Here is a 19,671-nt window from a genome sequence, read left to right on the forward strand (position 1 = left end):
TGATGTGTGCTCTTCTGTTTGCTCCAGTTAGGAGCCTCGCTGCAGAGTTCTGGACCAACTGAAGGCGGTCAAGGGCTTTTTTGTTAAAACATGTGAAGAGTGTGTTACAGTAATCTAGACGGGAGGAGATAAAGTCATGGGTAACCATTTCAAGTTCATGTTTTGACACCAACCTTCGCAGTTTAGAGATAAAGGACAGAAACACGAAGTGCTCCAGATTAACTGTTTATCTCATCTCTTACGCTGCTGGTAGACCCGCTGTGTTTGGCTTGCCAGCTTGGTACATCTGAAGCTTCCTGAGCTGTGGCTGCAGGATTTGGACATCACTTTGTCTTGTAAAAATCCAAAGGCTTGTCCTTCAGAGCTGCATGTTTGAAGCGCTCTGTAAGACGTGCTGGTTTATAAATGCCTCCATGAGAACATCACCACATACCATAATAATAATAAAACCCATGCAGTTGTTCAGCTTAATTGCACCAGGGTATAAGAAAGCTGTTGTGGGCTGATTGATTTTCAGTGAGTGAGCTTTTGGATATTTAAACCTCACCTCAGGGAGATCTCTATCTGTAAACAAGACTAATATGTCTAAATCTGTCCACTCATTCTGAGTAATTTGAGATTTTTTGCCATGATTAGAACATTTAATTGAAATGAGTGGTAAGTTTAAATACCTTAGAGGGCAAATGGGAACAGGTTTTGTCCTTGAGCTTCAGTGCCAGTCTCTGGCATATTTGAGGTTAATCCAGATACGAGGCTGACTGATATGTTTTTTTTTTAGGCCGATACCGATTTTTTTAAGAATTTTGTTGCCGATGGCTGATATCTAAAGCCGATTATTAAGGTCGATATATTTATGTTTTAGCAGCACGTTTATTAGGAAAGACAACTGAACTCTTACTGTGTGCAGTATTAATGAAATAAGTCAATACATCTCTTAATATTTATTGAACTTCAAATATTAAACAACCTCTAAAAAATAAACCGTGTGTTGGGGTCCTTTGAGTCCTTTCTTCAGTCTAGTAGTGGCGGCAGTCGGCCACACAGGTGCCTGATTTTTTTTATTTTTATTTTTTCAGCTTTTGAAAATAATTTTGGCCAATGGACGATATAGAAAAATGGAATATTTCGGCCTGATATATCGGTCGGCCTCTAATCCAGATGTAATTACTACCAGGTGGTTTATTAATGAAGTAGATGAAGGTAGAAAAGGCCAACTGTATCTGTTCTATAGTGAGTTATACGGTTTGTTTGTGCTGCAGGACAGCCAGCAGATTGTTTGGTAGGGTTCCTGTTCCCGCTGAGGGACCATATGGACCTCTGGTTCCAGGGCAGATTCAGCGCTTTGATGTAGAACCAGTGAATGCAGAGCCAAATGATGATGTCAGCGTGTAAAGGAAGGAGCCAGCAACAAACCCTGAGAACAGCAGTCTGCTGTAACTGCTTCCTCCACTCAGCGTGTCAGGATAGGCCTGTGCATATAATCTAATTTTCTATTTCAAATTTCATTTGGGCTTACAATTATCCCAAAAACAATGTAATAAAAATGTTGTTGTAGTAAATATTTTGTCTTTTTTTTTTTTTTTTTTTGCTGTGCAAGAAAACTCTTATTTGGTTTGCTGTTCCAAGTGATGCACACTTCAGCCCAACTTTGAGGGAGAGTTGTGTGTTTAAGGCACAAATGAAGAGAGCAGAACAACAACAGCACAGCAGCAGCAAACAAATATGATCCATGTGTGAGTGTGACCCCGGCTTTCCACCGGAGCCGTCAGCAGCACGTTACTGCAGCAGCACGTCATAGCTGCTGATAGGAACCACTGTGGTCAACAGAACCTTTTCCACTGGAGCCGTCAGCAGCGCGAGTCGGCCGCGTCTCAGGAGCAGCATGTCGCGGCCTTTACGCGCCGGTTCTATTTTCTACGCGCGACACCTCTGAAACGGGTCAAGTTCGACATTTTTGGGGAAGGAAAGACAGGAAATCGGATGCGGAAATGGAGAGAAGCTCCCGAGATTTTCAGAATAAAGAAACGTGCTGCCTTCCGGTTGCTTTACTTTTAAAAAAGGTCACTAACTGTGCGTCCCCGTGAGAAGTTATCACCTAGCTAGCGGTCTCCTTTGTTTTTCAGGTCCGTATTGGCGATTATAAAATGGACAGAACATAAAACACAAACCATGTTGTAGTTTTCTCCTGCTCGTTGTTGTGTTTACTGACGAAGTCACTCGTGTGACTTCGTGCTCGGTCGGTGACAGCTGCTCCCCTGCTGCTTCGCGTCTCATGGGAAGGACCAAGCAGCAGCTTACGCGAGCAAGACGTGCTGCTGCAGTAATGTGCTGCTGACGGTTCCCGTGGAAACCCGGGGTGAGGCAGCGAAACGAGGTGGAGGTGTGTGAAAACATCGTTTAGTTTGCCAACCTCTACTATTGAGTTAGTGTGTGAATCTGTCTGCTTTGTTAGAGGCTAGAGGCTAGACAACTTTATTTATATGTCACACGTCATACACACTGTGTGTGGAGCAATAGAGGACAGCTGAAGATCATTAGCCCCATGTAACCACACACCCCACCCCGATCGGTGAAGGGGGGGGGGGGGGGGGGGGGGGGTAGGATAATGTAAGGCACTTGAACTGGTCAGTAAGACTAGAAAGGTCTTGCATAAATACTGTTTATTTACACCTAAGCTATGATTACAGGTGTGGAACACTGAAAAGAAGTGACAGATTCTCCTGCATCAGCTTCTGATAGGAAACAGAAGGTGAAAGTCTAGGATTAGAAAAGTCTGACAGATCTACGTCACACTGTCACTTAACAGTCACGGAGTGTTTCTCAATGTCAAGGCGCCTTGCTTACGAGGACACCGTCCTTCCTTGGTCATAGAAAATAGTTAAATGGAACAGACTTACGTACCTCATGTGACTGCAGCTCTGGGAGCTTATGCGCTTACGTGGGGATGGAGTTTTTTCTAGAAATGAGGTGATGTGGATGATTTTTTTTTTTTTGCGAGGGCAGATATTCGTTAGAAAGACGGCTACGTGTGGACTAGGGATGTGTATTGGTGAAATTCTAGTGATACGATACGTATAACAATACAGGCGAGACAATACAATGTATATCTTGCTATACATTCAGTCAGACGTTATTAGCGCTAGGGCCCGACGGTCAGGCAACTAAATCTAACTAGCATATTATCATTAGCATCCAAGCAATCAGTATGTTAAGTTAGTCAAAGTTCAAGAATAAGTTAAAATGCCACCACTAGTTAGCATGCAAATGCTTACTAGCATGGTAATGGTGGCTAGCATGTTATTAATAGCTAGGAAGTAAGCAGTATGAAAAGGTAAGCAAATCAGTAATGAACTAAAATGATAGCATGATGATGCTAGCTAAATCTGAGCATATTTAGTATCCAACAAACGAAAAAAACTACCATACTATGAGTGTTTGTGTTTTGTGAAAGCTGATGATTTGGCTCACAACTGATAGATTTACATTTTGGCTCTATAAATGAAAAACGTTAGGGTAACCCTGGTTAAAGGGGTTGTTTTATTAAATCTTTGTTGTTAACAAGGGCTGTTCATTTTTAAATAACTGTTAATATACTTGTAAGTAGGCCTAATCTATGTTGCATTTTTACTTGTTGACACAACAATATAATAAAAATTTTCACATTTTGAAGTAGTTTGATGTTAGCCTTGAAAGTGTTTCCGTAATAATATTGGAACTTCTTCGTGCTTACAATTTTGTAAATCTACTTTGACTGTAGTGGAAATTAAGATGTTTTGTTGAATGTGGTCATAAAGGCATCAATTCATAACATTATTTAACATGCTGAAGGCAAACTGTGCAAAACAAGTTGCAAAGACGCAGGAGAGAGCATTGTTTTTCATGCCCCCCCCAAAAAATACTCTCTGAAATTTTACTGTTTATTGTCCCCCCCAAAACTGAAATGGGATTTCTGCCCTTGGCCCGACCGATATGCTTTTTTTGGGACCGATACCGATATAAAACTTTTAACAAAGGCCGATAGCCGAGTCACGCGGGTGCAGCTTCCAAGATGGCCGCAAGCTAGGGAGCTCTCTTCCTCGCACATGCTACTAACAGGATTTTAGCTGAAAAACGCAACTATACTGGTGGAATATTGTTCTTGGGAGTACTGAGTCTGCGTACGTTTGATATTTAGTCTGAAAAGATTACAAACCTGTGTCGACGTCGTCGAAATATTTTAAAAGCTCGTCACGAGCGTCGAGCGTGTACCCGGAAAGGTCAGGTCCACGAAGACGACAGCGATACGGGAGAAAACCCAGCACCCACGACTGCGACAGTCAGCCTGGAAAGACTTTTTGCAGAAATATCGAAAATGAGTGAAATGCTCCAGAATGTCGCGACAGATATCGTGTCTATTAAACAGGCTACTGCCGAGCTGACTACGACGGTGACAGCAATGCAGGAGAGGCTCGGTGAGGCCGAAACGTGAATTATGCAGCTGGAGGAGACGTCAGAACGGCTTCAGAAAGATAAGGAAAGTTAACTTGGTGAACGTATTCACCCTGGACAGGAAATAATTGCACATAAGAAACATAAATAAGAATAAAAAATTAAAAAATAAGTTCCAAATCAATCATTTGTGTTCAAAGTTCAAAGGAATTGGAGCGACACAACATGAGTTCATAAAGCTGGCGCCATCTGCTGGATAGGTAGCACAATATCAGCCATATCGGCCGTCTTTTTGGCCGATAGTGTTAATGACCCCCTATATCAGCCGATATCGGCCGGCCGATATATCGGTCGGGCCCTAATTAGCACAATATGTTTTTTGCTGAATTTATTGTAGGAATTTGCAGTAATCAATCCAAACTGGTCCTTAACATGTTTAACACGAGATATCTGAACCATAACAGGGGGATTTACATTTCCCTACTAGCGGTCGGCGTTTGATTTGCACCAAAAGAAAAGAAAATACACAAATGTTTGCATGTAAATTCTTTCCAAAATTAGATACATGGCTTTTGAATTTTGCATTATCGCAGGAGAAAGTATCACAATATATTGCCATATCGACATTTTCTTGCATCCCTAATGTGGACAAGGCCTGAAGTTCCGACAGTGGAAATACGCCAATTGATTAGAAAAGGGTTTCATGCCTTGTGAGGCCCAAATTCAAAAAGAGATGGTGGAACGTTATGGGAGCAAGTGTGTTACAGTTGGCTCGGTGCCTTCTGCGTGTGTGTGTGTGTGCGTGTGCGTGTGTGCGTGTGTGTGTGTGTGTGTGTGTGTGTGTGTGTGTGTGTGTGTGTGTGTGTGTGTGTGTGTGTGTGTGTGTGTGTGTGTGTGTGTGTGTGTGTGACAAGTCTCGGGGTAAAGCTGGATGCTGAACTCTCAATGGCCCCACAGATAAACTCCGTAGTGAGGTCTTGCTTTTATCAGCTTCGCCGCCTGACTCGCCTCAGACGAATCCTGAAACGGAGGCATTTGTCATTCATGCCTTCATTACCTCTCTCCTGGACTATGCAAACGCCCTCCTCGTTGGTGTTCAGGTCTCTGCCCTGAATCGGCTGCATTTCGTCCAGAACTCTGCTGCCAGGTTCTTGACGAATACACTCCGACGTAGCCATATTACCCCTGTCCTGGCCCGTCTTCACTGGCTCCCTGTCATTTTCAGAGTACAGTTTAAGTTACTGACTTTTGTATTTAAAGCACTCAATGACCTGGCGCCTCCCAATCTCTCTGACCTGCTCACTCCATATGTACCCACGCGCACGTTGAGGTCGGCTGACCTTTTGCTGCTGTGTACGCCGCGGATACGACACAAATCTCAGGGTGAACGAGCATTTGTGCATGCTGCCCCAAAGCTGTGGAACTCGTTGCCCAGTGGAGTTCGCCAGGCTCCATCACTGGCGGTTTTTAAATCTCATTTAAAGACCCACTTTTACGATTTGGCTTTTAGACAGTGACTCGTTTTAGTGTTTTATTGTCATTGTTTTAATGTGTTCTTAGTATTCTTCATGTTTTATCTGCTTTGACTGGGATTTTTGTCCTCTGTTTTAGTTCCTTAGGATGGTCGCGTTTTGTTTTAGCCTGTGCAGCACTTTGGGCAGCTCCCATGCTGCGTTTTAAACGTGCTATATAAATAAACTATGGTATGGTGTGTGTGTGTGTGTGTGTGTGTGTGTGTGTGTGTGTGTGTGTGTGTGTGTGTGTGTGTGTGTGTGTGTGTGTGTGTGTGTGTGTGTGTGTGTGTGTGTGTGTGTGTGTGTGTGCTTGTCTTTATATGTAAAGTGGACATATTTTGACATTAACTTGTTACGTGTGGACATTTTCCATTGTGGGGACATTTGCTGGTCCACACAATGCTAAGCACCCTAAAACTTGGCTTTAGAGGCATGGTGTGAATTAACTTTTAGTTTCGGTTAGGGTATGGGTAAGGCATAGCGGAGTCACTAAAAGGAATGGAAGTCAACGGTCCACACAATCATATATATACAAGTGTGTGTGTGTTCTATGTGACACCCCTGCACTGTGTTACTAGTGGACCTCTAACGACCGTAGCAGGAAGTGGTCATACCTCCGCGCTGACCCTCCTGCTGTTGCCAGAAGGCGTATAGTCTTACAGCCTAACTTTAACCTGGATGCAAGGATAGTTTTTATGTTGACATTTTTGTGTTCCTCTGTTTCAGATCAGAAGGAGAAGCTGACCTCCGTATGGAGAGGCAGTGGGGCGCTCTGTACTTGCCCTCTGCCGGTGTGACTGCAGTACCCCCCCACCCCTCATCAGAGACCAGCTTTGTCTCTCATCTTGTGAGGTGGGTCAGGGCTTTCCTCTCATTGTAGACTCTTATCTCCATCTTGTGTCTTCATGTTTTGGGGGTCCTCCTGTGCCCCTAACCTCCTCCGTCCACCCTGCACCAACTGCAACCACGGCCGGCCACCACAGTCACTTTGTTGCCATGCCGACAGAGGCACTGACTCCTGCGCTGCCAGATAGTAAGGCCACTGGCCCCCCTGTACCCTTCAGCTCCACTGTACCCCTCCGCATCCTCAACAAGGGTCCTGACTACTTCAGGAGACAGGTACCAATAATCAGTGCTATTTTTTCATTGATGTTATTCATTTACTGTTGAAAAGTTCCAACTAACTCACACTTTTAAGGACAGAACGATAGCAGACAAAGACTGTAAAGGGCTCTTTGTAGGCAGTGCTGTTAAATATGTTGAAAAATCCCAATTCAAACCTGGAGAAGCCATGGTTGGAAGCTGGTAGCTGTTTTGGCGATGAAACATTCACTTTTACTCTGCATTGTAGGTGGACCCCAACCCCAAACGCCTCAGTGCAGTCGAGAGACTAGAAGCTGATAAGGCCAAATATGTTAAGAGCCAGGAGGTCATCAACGCCAAGCAAGAGCCAATCAAACCTCCCATACTGGCCAAGCCCGCTGTTGGCCACGCCCTTCTGTCCAAGAGAGGCCCTGGGATTGGTGGAGGAGGGATGCCATTCAAAGCTTCCAATAACAATGCAAAGTCAAACACATGCGCAACAAGCAGTGATGGCAGCAAACGGGACAATTTAAACCTGGAGATCCTAAAAAACCTGCTGAATTCATCCTCCTCCCCAGGGGCGGGGTCTGAAGGACTAACAGGTGGAGCCAAGAGTGCTGTACTAATGAGATCATCAGGGGGCGTAGCCAGGACCTGGGCGCCATCCGGGTAAGTCCACACGCCATGGTTAGGGTGCTCCTGCACCACTTTGCTGTTCAGTATTTATCAGTGAACTTAACTCTTTTAAATCCTCCTCTGATGGGAATGTTTGATGGTCAGTGGTCTTCGGGTTCCTCTCAGAACCACAGGCGCAGGAACCAGTAATGGGCCATTCCCATCTGTACCGGGTCGGCCCGGGCTGGGTAGCCCCAGTCGGCCCCAGCCTGGCCCGGTTGATTCCACACATCCTTGTCTTAAGCCCATGTGGGCTGGTTCTACCCACCAATCAGAGGCTTGCTCTAATGGAAGGTGTGAATTTGCTGTCAGCAGTGGGTGTGTTGGCCCTGGTCGGCCTGAAGCAGACCCCCTCGAGAAGAGGGCTGAGAATGAGCCTTGGTTGGCCCGGAAAAATACCAGGCCACCCAGATATGTAAACAACCTACGCTACCCGGCCCGGGCCGACCCGGTACAGATGGAAATGGCCCATAAGGTGGCTCTTTGGTTTCCTAATCTTAGTTCAACTCCGACTCAAAGCATTTTAGATGAAAACTGACGCGGTTTTGTCCTGTTCTGTTCGTGTTTGAAGCGGTCTCAGGTCTTCTCTGTGGTCACAGGCCTCTGTGGTGTTTGGTGTTGGTCATCACAAACCACTACGCCCTTTATATCCGAACACAATGGGATGAATTTCACTTTCTAGACAGTAATGTAAACAACTGGTGGAAACCTCCAGGGAAAACTGGATGGTTGCTTCCAACTAGGGCTGCAACAACGAATCGATAAATTCGATGAAAATCGATTACTAAAAGCGTTGGCAACGAATTGCGTCATCGATTCGTTGTGTCGCACAACTCTTCCAAAAGCGCCCCGCCTTCCCGCCCGCCGTTGCGCGCAGACCAGAGCAAGTCTGATCAGCGCGAGGGAGAGCCGCAGATCAGCGCGAGGGGGAGCCGGCAGATCAGGGCAAGGGAGAGCCGGCAGATCAGCTCGAGTGAGAGCCGCAGATCAGCGTGAGGGAGAGCCGGTACCGGCAGATCAGCGCGAGGGAGAGCCGCAGATCAGCGTGAGGGAGAGCCGGTACCGGCAGATCAGCGCAAGGGAGAGCCGGCAGACTTGCGCTGCTGCGAACCGGTTCCACATTGTTGCACAGCGATCCAGGCAGCTGCTTCCAGCGCACGGTCCTGTGGTGATGTCACCTCACTGACGCAGCATCGAAAACGCGCTCTGCGCTTTTCGGTCAGGAGATCCCTTTGATCTGCTCAAAAGTAACTGATGAGGTGAAAAGGTAAGAATCCAGGCAACAGATTTTCTGGAGAATTAAGAGGAGATGCAGGAAGATGAGAGACAGACAGGACAGGAAAATAGTTAAATAAAAACAAGAAAACAAAACAAAGTGTTGAAAAGTAAAATGTAGGTAGATTTATCTCCACTACACGTTTTTACCTATAAAAAACAATAAGTTCTACACATGTCATATTTATACATCTGATACAATTCAGATCACCTTCAAAACTCAGTCACACACCCAGGGCCGTTTCAAGACATCTTGGGGGCCAAGGCAAAATGCCCCCCCCCCCCCCCCCCCCCCCCGCAAATAACTGGGCTCCCCAGAAGCCTCTGTGTAAAGGTTGGTTTATGCTTGACGCGTCCGCGAGGTCCGCACGGCTCCGCGCGGAAAAGTTGCGTCATTTTGCGTCATTTTAACAACCACGCCCCTCCACCGCGTCTCCGCACGGCCCAAGATTTCCGCAACGCGCACCTCGGAAAATTTCTAACCACGCGGACGGTCGGACGCGGAAAAACATGGCGGACCGGCACGGCAGAGGTTCGTAAATACAGACATTTATATGATTCAGCTCTCAGAGATCACCGTGATCAACATGTTGTTAATAATTCTTGGAGAGAAATAGCTCACACTGTCGGAAAAGACGAGAACGCTGTTAAAAATGCTGAAATGCCGTGTTGTAAACAGTAATTTCTACTTCTACTATGGTGTAGTGTTGGATGCATGCTGTAGAGCTCCATGCTGCCCCCTACAGTTTGGGAGAATATTGGCTCACCGCAGAGATGAGCCGCACAAACCATAAACGCTGCGAGTTGTGAAGCGCGTTCCAGCTGCGAGCCGCATCACCGCGCGGAAAGTGAATGCGTCAAGCATAAACCAAGCTTTATTAATGCCCTCTCCAGTAGTGTTAGTTATACGGTGTTTATAAAAGCCCCTCAGACATTACTGACATGTTCTAATATTATCAGATGAAAAACTAAATTATCAGATATGCTGTCTCATCTGCTTCTTTTATAAACTTGCAAAAAGTAACAAAACCATTTGAAAGCCACTATTTGTGGATTCTCTGAAAGTTTCCATGGAGTGTGTGACAACTTATTTTTTCATTGATCCTATCGTCTAATCTCACAGCTGAAACAAGCATCCTTAATCATCTGTGCACAGGAAGCTTACCGATGCTGTAGTAAAACAAAAGGTATAATAATTTATTATTAATAAAACCTTGTTGCAGCACTAAAGCAGAAAAATTAGATTTTGCATTAAATATGCAAAATATTTACATATGAGTTGTTTTAGAGCCCTTTTATTGGCAGAATCTGATATTAATTTAGTTCTTACAAAAAATGGGTCCCAACATGGTTTGTGTGGCGTTGCCATAGTGTGATGTCATAGGCACAGATCCCCTGTCCTCTTGTTTGGAAATGGAAATATGATCACCCTACATTAAACAAACTGTCCAACCGGGCTTTTGCGCTGCACAGAGACGCTTCGCTGCCTACGACTGAACGTCAGTTGAGAGTCAGTCTCATGCAGACTGACCAATGAAGAGAGGGCCTCAAGTTAAGACCCCCTCCTCATTGGTCAGTCCACACGAGGTGGGTCAAAGGTTACTCTGGGTGGGTTACGTGTTGTCAGGCATTAAAGTATTGAGTATATTTACTGCATATTACAGTAAAATATTCTGTATGTGACCACATTATGGTGATCCTTGGGTCGTGATGATGGAGCCCTTGAATATTGTTGCCCAGGGTACAACAAAGTGTTAATCTGGCCCTGGTTCCGCCGTCACATTCCCGCAGAAACTGGTTGATCACACCGGGGCCAGACTACTAGCATGTGGCTTTACAGCCACAATGTCCTCAGAAGCAAAAACGCTTCTCAAAGGGAGGGAGGAGTCCTAACTGTTGCTGCAGGCGTGTTGTGTGAGAGTGCAGTTATTTACTGGTTAATATATTTTTGGGTTCAGTTGCTTTCATGTGGCCTAATGTGAGTCTATTTGGGATCATTGGAATGATCAGCAGCATTTCTTGATGTGACTTTATGGCAGTTGCCCAGGGCATCATCGCAAGGAGGATGGCATTCATTTACTTTTGTTTTATTTGGTATTTTTTCAGTCATTTTTGGAAATAGTGATCAATTTTGATTAATTCACAGCCTATGTTTAATTACATTTAAAATAAATGTCAACAGATGAGATCAAACAAAACAGATGAAAATTGCCCTTAAGCTGTTTAACTTGGACCAAGCATTTTAGGTCACAGATAGATGTAGCTTAGAGTCTCTGTCTATACACCTTATAAGACAATTTAGGTGATGGCATGTTGTTTTTCTGCTATTGAACTGTTTTCTAATAATGTTGTGTTAAATAAAGTGAAGGAAGGAGAGAAATAACATTTCCCTAGCAGTTTTTAAAAATTTCCCCATGTAATCCGATTAATCGATTAATCGTGTCGAGACCCCATCCGATTAATCGATTATCCAAATAATCGTTTGTTGCAGACCTACTTCCAACCCAAGAGGACGTGTTCTGACTACTGGTGCGTGACGAGTCAGTTGCCTCCGGGACCAAAGCTGTGTTTGGGTTTCTGGTATCATCTGAACAGTCGTTCTTGGTCTTGGAGCCGATCTTTAGAATCAGAATCAGAAGTTTATATTGCCACATGTGTGACAAGTCACAACATTAGGAAATTGCTGCGGTATTTTGGTGCAGAAGGTAAGATAGAAAAAAATTAATTAAGAGATAAGCAAATATAAGAACTAATAAAACACTCATGATAAAATTATTAATGTAAAAAGTGGCAAGAATTAGAGAAGCAGCTATCTACTCCATGTAGGTATTAATCTGAGTGTTTGTTGAATGGTTCAAGCACAGCATCGGGTCACGTGACTGGGACCAATCAACTTGAGTGGGCTGCCTTAGGATTTTCATTCAAAAGTCCAACTGCAGAGGGGAAGAAACTGTTTTTGTGGCGAGAGGTTCTGGTCCGAATGGATCTGAGCCTTCTGCCGGATGGGAGCGAGTCGAAGAGACTGTGTCCAGGGTGAGACGAGTCAGCTATTATCCGACCTGCACGCCTCAATGTCCTAGAGGTGTACAGATCTTGAATGGAGGGGAGTTTGCAGCCAATGACCTTCTCTGCAGAGCGCACGACACGCTGCAGCCTCTCCTTGTCCCTGGTGGTAGCTCCAGCGTACCACACGGTGATGGAGGAGGTGAGGGTGGACTCGATGATAGCGGTGTAGAACTGCCTCATCGACTGTGGTGATAGGTTGAATTTCTTCAACTGCCTCAGGAAGTACATCCTCTGCTGGGCCTTTTTTCTGATGGTGGTGATGGTGGGCTCCCATTTGAGGTCCTGGGTGATGGTGGTGCCCAGGAAGCGACATGAGTCCACCATCGTGATGGGAGTGTCAGACAGGTTTAAGGGGGGCGATGGGGTGTGTGTGTTTCCTAAAGTCCACAACAACCTCCGCTGTCTTCTGGGTGTTTAGCACCAGGTTGTTGTGGCTGCACCACAACATGTTTCTTTCTCCTCCTTTTCTGTGGGGGCATCAGCGCACCTACCATTACAGCACTAACATGCAGTAACGCTACTATCCCGCAACAGTAAGGCTCGTGTTTCATTAACTGTTTTTTCTGGTTCCAGGATCCCACTGACCTACAGATCCACCATGACTCTCAACGAGCCCCCTTCAGACTCGGCTCCCAGCCCAAGCACCTCACACTCCCTCAGATCCTTCTCACATTCTCTGAAGGTTCCTCCAATGAACGGCAGGGGCCGTCACGGTCCATCGCTCGTAGGAAACCTCAACCTCAGCCGGCGAGTCCATGATGAGAGAGGACGTGAAAAGGGAATTGTGGAACGCTCTCATTCGCCGCTACCGCCTCTGCTCACCTCACACTCGTCCTCCGACCTTCTACGATTGTGTAACAGTAAACCTCTACGCACCGCTCGATCCAGTAGCTCCTCAGCTCCACCTCTCCCCCCAAAGCCCAACCCCTCCTCTCTCCCTCCCCCTGCCTTGTCCCTGTCTCTGCCCCGTCCTCATCCAGCTGTGTCCGCGCCCTGTGACAACATCGCTCCACCGTCGCTAGTTTGTGACTACAGAGATCCTCCCAATGCGTCAGCGGATTCAAACGTCGATTTGGAGCTCGGCTCCACTGGGGCGCGCCGCTCTTCGCTACATAGATCCAAGTCAGATCTGTCGGATCGGTATGCCCGGGCTGGAGCTGACGTTGAACGTTTTTTTAACTACTGCGGCCTCGACCCTGAGGAGCTGGAAGCGGTCGGTCCGGAGAACTTTGCACGGGCCAACTCGGACATTGTCAGCTTAAACTTTCGATCTGCTTCTATGATTTCCTCCGACTGTGACCAGTCACGGCGATCGTCTAATGATGGCGTGTCAGAGGGGGACGAGGGTGAGGATGAGGAGGAGGAGGAGGCTGGGGAGCGCGTACCGTATGGCATCTCAGCTGTGGAGCGAAATGCAAGAGTCATTAAATGGCTCTACAGCATCAAACAGGCCAGAGAGACGCAGAAGGTCTCACATGTTTAGGGTCGGTGCGGTCGTGGACCACAGGTGCCATCAATCACAGACAATCCCTCACTGAATGCGGCGGATGAGTCACAAACTAGTGTTTGGACTGAAATCAAAGGTTAAAGCTGGGACGAACAGAACTGACCCAAACCAGATGGTACATGAAGCAGAACCACAGGGTTCAGATCAGGACAAACAGAAACAGAACTTAGGAAGGTGTAAATAAACATTTAAACCTGCTTTTTGTGATAAGAGAGACAGTGCGCCTCAGAAGCAGGACCTGCTGAATGCTCTGCAGCCGTCTGGAGGCAGAACGAGGAACCACTTCCTCACTGAGGATGTTTTGGTGAAACAACATGAGCTGGTTTCCTTTCTTTGATCATCGCTACATGTTCTCATCTTTGAGGTCATTTGAACTGACCTCTGTTGTCCTTCACTCAGAATGGCTGGTCAATCAAAGAGATGTTGGTGGGAGCAGCTTCTGCCACGGCAACGAACCCAACACGGCCGTTCCTGGAGAAGCAGACGCATCATTTTTATTTTGAGGTCTAAGAAGCAGAAGACAAACACCCTTTGTTACAGTGTGAATACTGCCGCCTTCAGCTGAGCTCAACTGAAGTTTTTGCACATCTCATCTTCTGCCTGGTTTCAGAGTTTTTGTTCTGGAGTGAACGTGGTGAAGTGTGATGACTTCTGCTAACCGAAGGTTTTCTTCTGATGGTTTAGAAATGAAACAAGTGATTCCGAGTGGAACACAGAGTTCAGTCTAAATGCATATGGACATGGTCCTGCACAGTCCACTATTGTCCCTGTGTGTGTGCGTGCGTGAGTGCGTGCGTGTGTGTGTAGGTGTGTGTGTGTGGAAGGGGGGGTTCTGATGAAGCTGGGTATGTTCTGTATACCCTGAACCGTACAACCGATGTTATGTGTACCAAACACTCTCCATTAAAAAACAAGACACACAAGTGTTTCTAGTGTTGTGATTTGAATCCAAACAGCATCCTGATGAGTTGAGACGCTTCCTGTTCTTCAGCTGTTCAGTTGCATTAAATCACATGACTAACAACCAGCACAAGGTAAGTGGCCTGTATTTGATATAGCTCCTTCTAGAGCCCTGGAGCCCCCCAAAGTGCTTTACAACACAATCATTTAGCCATTTACACCCTGGTGGTGATGAGCTACAATGTAGCCACAGCTGCCCTGGGGCACACTGATGGAGGCGAGTCCCTTCGAACAGTACCAGCAGGCAAGGTAAGTTATGTGTATTGCCCAAGGACACAACAACAGACTGAGCGGCGGGGTATCTGCGGGTCCTTAAAAAGTCTTAAATTAGCTTTTCCAAATTTAAGACCTTAAAAATCCTTAAAAATGACAAATAATCCTTAAATACAGTTTCCAAAGGTCTTAAATTACCAAAGACCCAACAAACAATTTTCTAAAAAAATTGTGTGAATTTCTAGTTCAGCATTTTTTGCGTGTGATGTTGGCGTAAGCGGATCCGTACACATTCAGTTGGTTGTGAAAGGGGGCTATTTTTAGATGAGCACATTAGCTGGTTAAGCTAGTGGGAACTTGCGCCATGGGAAGTGCAAGTTTAATGGTAACTGGATGGCTAATCCCACGTTTGCGACGTGGTTAGCACTGGTTCCAGGCAATAGCTGGAAATTATAGCTTAAATTTAATTTTTTAAAATTGATTAAATTTGGTCCAAGTGGCCTTAAAAAAGGTCTTTAAAAATCTTAAATTTGGTTCCCTCTAACCTGCAGATACCCTGGAGCGGGGCTCAAACCTGCAGCCTTCTGATTGCGGGGTGAGCACTTAACCCCTTTGCCACCAGCAGGTTGTTAAAATGTTTCTGTTTGGATGTAAAAACTCATTTGGTACTCGGGGTCAAACATAACACACAGTGCTTGAAAACCTCTTCCTAATCTACCAACTTTACCGATGTTGGTATGATCCCATCAGCCTCACATTGTTCTGAGGGTGTCCTCTATAGCAAAGTGTAAAGGTGTGCTGGTGTGAGACAAACTACAACACTTGGGAGTCATACACCAGATTTTTCTTGTTTCTGTGTGATAAGTAATGACCTGGTGAATCTGTGTTCTTCTGGTTGATTTTGACAACCTTATAGTCTTTATGATGAGAGCTGTAGACGCAAAAGTAAACACCAGATGTAAACGTGTTATTTGTTTCATTCATGATCATCTACAAAGGTTTATGTACAGTTCTGGACCAAAGTCTTGCCACTTGTGTATGTTTTAGAAACTCCTGCTATTAACTTGACTTTTAATTGATCAATTGGTGTTAGAAAAGCTAAAGCCCTCCCAAATAATGTTAAATGTACTGAAAAAAAATGTTTCACTTAAAAGTGATGTGTCATTTAATCAAGACAGAAAGGTCAAAATCTGGCAAGACAAAAGTGGTCACCCATACAGAAAATGATCAACTTTACAGCAAATCCAAAAATATATCAGCAAATTAAGTAGTGGTGCTGTGAGATCCAAATTTTTTATCTTGTATGACTTCCATGAACTTGACGGACAGCATCCATGTGGTTTGGCAATGATTCGTACAATTTATTGATGAAGTCATCAGGAATAGCAAAGAAAACAGTCTTGCATGCCTCCCAGAGTTCATCAATATTCTTTGGCTTCGTCTTCCATGCTTCCTCTTTCGTCTTACCCACATATGCTCAATGATGTTCTTGTCTGGTGACTGGGCTGGCCAATCCTGGAGCATCTTGATCTTCTTCGCCTTGAGGAACTTTGATGTGGAGATGGAAGTGTGTGATGGAGCACCATCCTGCTGCAGAATTTGGCCATTTTTATGGTTGGGAATATAAGAGGTAGCTAAGATTTTTTGGTATTTTAGACTATTGATGTAGCCTTCCACTCTGCAGATCCCTCGCACACCCCCTTACTGGACGTAACCCCAGACCATGACTTTGCCTCTACCAAACTTCACTGTTTTCTGGGTAAAGCTCGGCTCCAAGCGGGTTTCAATAGGTCTCCTGCAATTTTTGCAGCGACTGTGGTGTAATTCAACAGAAGATTCATCTGAAAAATCCACCTTCTGCCACTTTTCCGGCATCCATCCTTTTAGCAGGCTGTGGGACTTGGCAAATGCCCCACGGTTTTTCAATTGTCTTTGGTTTAGTGCTGGCTTATGGGCACTGATTCGGCCTTGGAGGCCATTTTGAGACAGAATACTACAAACTGCTCTGGTTGGCACAGGGATTTCAGGTGACCAGGTCTCCTGGAGCTCTGCTGCAGTTGAAAATGGGCTTGCCAATAAACGGTCCTCTCAAGCAGTTGTCTTGCCTGACCTGGGCTTGTCAAAACCTTCTCCAGTGTAACGTAATGAAGGAGCTATTCCTCCCGAGGTTATTTAACCTCTCCCCACGGATGCCTCTGACACAGTACTAAGTGCATGAGACAGCCTCAAGGTCAAGCATTCGTTTCTAAAACTGTTTTCTTTCCAGCAAGAGAAGAATGAAGACAAATGACTCTTTTCTTTTAATAAACCAAAGAACTCTATTTTTAATAAAGCTAATCAAAACAAGTGTTAGTCAATAATATAATGTTGACCCATCTGTGAAATGACAATGTTATGATTAATATGCTTTAATAAGTAATATGACTTTAATCTAGTGCACTAGACATGCTGATACACATAATGTAAATGCACACTGATGTGTGTGTGAAATTTGTTCTCCTTATTTGACCCATCCCCTGGGGGAGCGGTGAGCTGCAGACACATCTGTGTTCAGGAACCATCTGGTGGGAAGGGATGCTGGTGAACCAGCTGGAGCTTCTTCCTCTGTGGAATATTTTGCTCTTTATGACCACTGTCACGTTTCTTCCCATTTTAAATACTGAATCCACTCATTCCTACTTTAAAGCCTTATTTAGGATTTGGTTTTAAACAATGTTGCATCAAGGGTTTACTGGTAAAGCTCTGTCCTGGGCCGTCCTCTGTACGCAGTATGGGAGGTGGAGGACAAGAGGGTGCTGGCAAAACTCAGATCAATGCTGGACCATGGGTCACACCCCCTGCAGGATGCCCTGTCTGCTCTGCAGGGCCGCTTCAAGTGACAGACTGATCCACCCCAGGTCTTCCCTTCCTGCTGCCGTTAGGCTCTATAATGGTCACTGCTACTGTGGAAACCATACATCTGTAATATTCCACTACAAATATAATCATCGACACCTGCAATATTACTGTCATCAGTATGTGCAATAATTATCTTGATTATCTTAATTTACAATTATACTCTTGTGTTCTATATTTTGTGTACCACTGCTGCTGTCCCTGAGCTGTTGCAATACTGCAATTTCCCCACTGAGGGACAAATAAAGGTATTCTTCTTGTTGTTGCTCAGGTAAATATTAGCAGGTGGTTCGGTATAAAGCTGAATCCACTTTCTAGGTTACGCCCACTAAAATAGACAGAATCTATAAACTGGATTGAATGAATGCAACACAATATTTTTTCAAACATTTGTGCCGTTTATTGCTTTTAAAACTAGTCAGTTTCAAAGTTGGTGAAGACATAAAAACGTTTACAGCATATATGAAATAAATGTTTATTTTGCGACTATTTTTTTGTGTGAAATAAAAACAAGAATGTTCTTTTAAACTCTTAAAATCGCTGCTCCCATTTTAACTTGTAGTTTTACTCCCCTCCCAATATGGCGCTGTGGATTACGTACGAGATGACGTTTTATTACGTCATTCTCTTGCGACTATTTACAAACGCTCGGCTGCTTTTACGATGCGCTGCTATGACCGGTAAGTTCTGCGTTAAATGCCGCAGACATGGAATCAAACAGCCAATGTATTAATTATTATTCTACTAAATACAATAACGAAACATTTAGTGTGCCCACAAAGATAATTCTGAATAATTTAAACATGTTTTCTATTGTTGAATGGTTTTGGGAGGTCCTTGTCAGGAGAAGGAATCCATCAGTTAGACGGAGAAGGTCAGAGGTCATTTATCATAGATAAAGAAATGATTGAAGCCACCATAGAAGTCACTTTGTAGCAGACTGGGTTGATGAGGAGGAGGAGGAGGAGGAGGACAGAAAATCCTCAACAACAGGGACATGTTAGGCCCTGTCCTCCCTGTGTGTGCAGAGACAGACTGCTGTGTCCTGGATGAGGAGGACTTCCGTCGCTGCTGTCGTCTCCTCCTTCAGCGGTCGGAGCAGCTGAGGGATGGCTGGAGCTGGGAGGTAGTCCAGGTGAGGAGGTTTCACACGTATACCTGAAAGCCCGGTGTCCTCCAACAGAGCCGCTTGGTAAACTCCTAAATGTGGTTTTAGGGTTCAGATGAAGGGTACCTGAGGAAGACTGCTCTCAGATCAGTTCCAGATCCACAAACAAGCACCTGTAGTTCCAGACCCAAACAATCAAAGGAGGAGGTGTGTGTAGGAAATCAGAATCCAATTTGAAGCAGCAGATTCACCAGAAACGAATACACCAGCTTCCCCTCTTTTCTTCCTTTACAGCCTGATTGTGCTTCCTCGCTTGTTCCCGACAGCGGGAGAGGTGAGCTGGATGAGGAAGATGATGGCAGCTGTATAGTGAGCGAAGGCAGCAGCGTGGTGCTTCAGTACGAGTACCACATCCTGTACTCCAGCAGCTACAGTACTCCAGTGCTGTACTTCAGAGCCTTCACTCTGGGTTAGTCACAGAAGAGGCTGTGGGAACGTGGGCTTCTATACCTGTAAAAGATTCAGACAGCTGTGTCTTCTTTTACAGTTTAACTGAAAGTTTTGTTTAAAGACCAAATTCACCGAGAAACCGGTTTTTTTTTTGGGGGGGGGGGGGGGTAGATGATCAGTCACTCTGAGTTAAACATATAGACGGAATAGTCTTCTACCCCTATTTTCTGCATAAGGGGCAATGGTGGAAGAGGAGGTAAGTGCCTGGTTGCAGGTTCGATCTCCGCTCAGTCTGTCACTGCCATTGTGTTCTTGAGCAAGACACATAAGGGAGGAAATGGTGGCACCAGTGTACTTGAAATTCAAGTATTATTATGTGTCTCTGCGATGGACTGTTGACCTGCCCAAGTGCCCTCCACCTCTCACAAGGCAATCAAAGGAGGCTTAAATGTGTGTGTGTGTGTGTGTGTGTGTGTGTGTGTGTGTGTGTGTGTGTG

At 45.2% G+C, this 19,671-nt stretch overlaps 2 protein-coding genes across 3 annotated transcripts in view; both read left to right on the plus strand.

The window, feature by feature from the left end:
• The first annotated feature begins 6,728 nt into the window (after window positions 1-6,728).
• Window positions 6,729-13,728, plus strand: fam110b (family with sequence similarity 110 member B). The gene is made up of 3 exons (XM_015957584.3): window positions 6,729-7,061; window positions 7,294-7,694; window positions 12,615-13,728. The coding sequence occupies exons 1-3, from the start codon at window positions 6,939-6,941 to the stop codon at window positions 13,522-13,524; spliced, it is 1,434 nt and encodes a 477-aa protein (XP_015813070.1). The 5' UTR covers window positions 6,729-6,938; the 3' UTR covers window positions 13,525-13,728.
• Window positions 13,729-18,181: 4,453 nt separating this feature from the next.
• The window catches only part of atg10 (ATG10 autophagy related 10 homolog (S. cerevisiae)), a 4,093-nt gene continuing 2,603 nt past the window's right edge, over window positions 18,182-19,671 (plus strand). For both annotated transcript variants that reach the window (XM_015957586.2, XM_054746007.1), the window contains exons 1-4: window positions 18,182-18,296; window positions 18,645-18,751; window positions 18,833-18,931; window positions 19,019-19,193. In XM_015957586.2, the coding sequence (XP_015813072.2) occupies window positions 18,197-18,296; window positions 18,645-18,751; window positions 18,833-18,931; window positions 19,019-19,193 (481 nt within the window). In that variant the 5' untranslated portion in view covers window positions 18,182-18,196. The remainder of the gene's footprint in view (window positions 18,297-18,644; window positions 18,752-18,832; window positions 18,932-19,018; window positions 19,194-19,671) is intronic.

This window comes from Nothobranchius furzeri, chromosome 11 (assembly GCF_043380555.1).
Source record: "Nothobranchius furzeri strain GRZ-AD chromosome 11, NfurGRZ-RIMD1, whole genome shotgun sequence".
NCBI classification, from domain to species: Eukaryota; Metazoa; Chordata; class Actinopteri; order Cyprinodontiformes; family Nothobranchiidae; genus Nothobranchius; species Nothobranchius furzeri.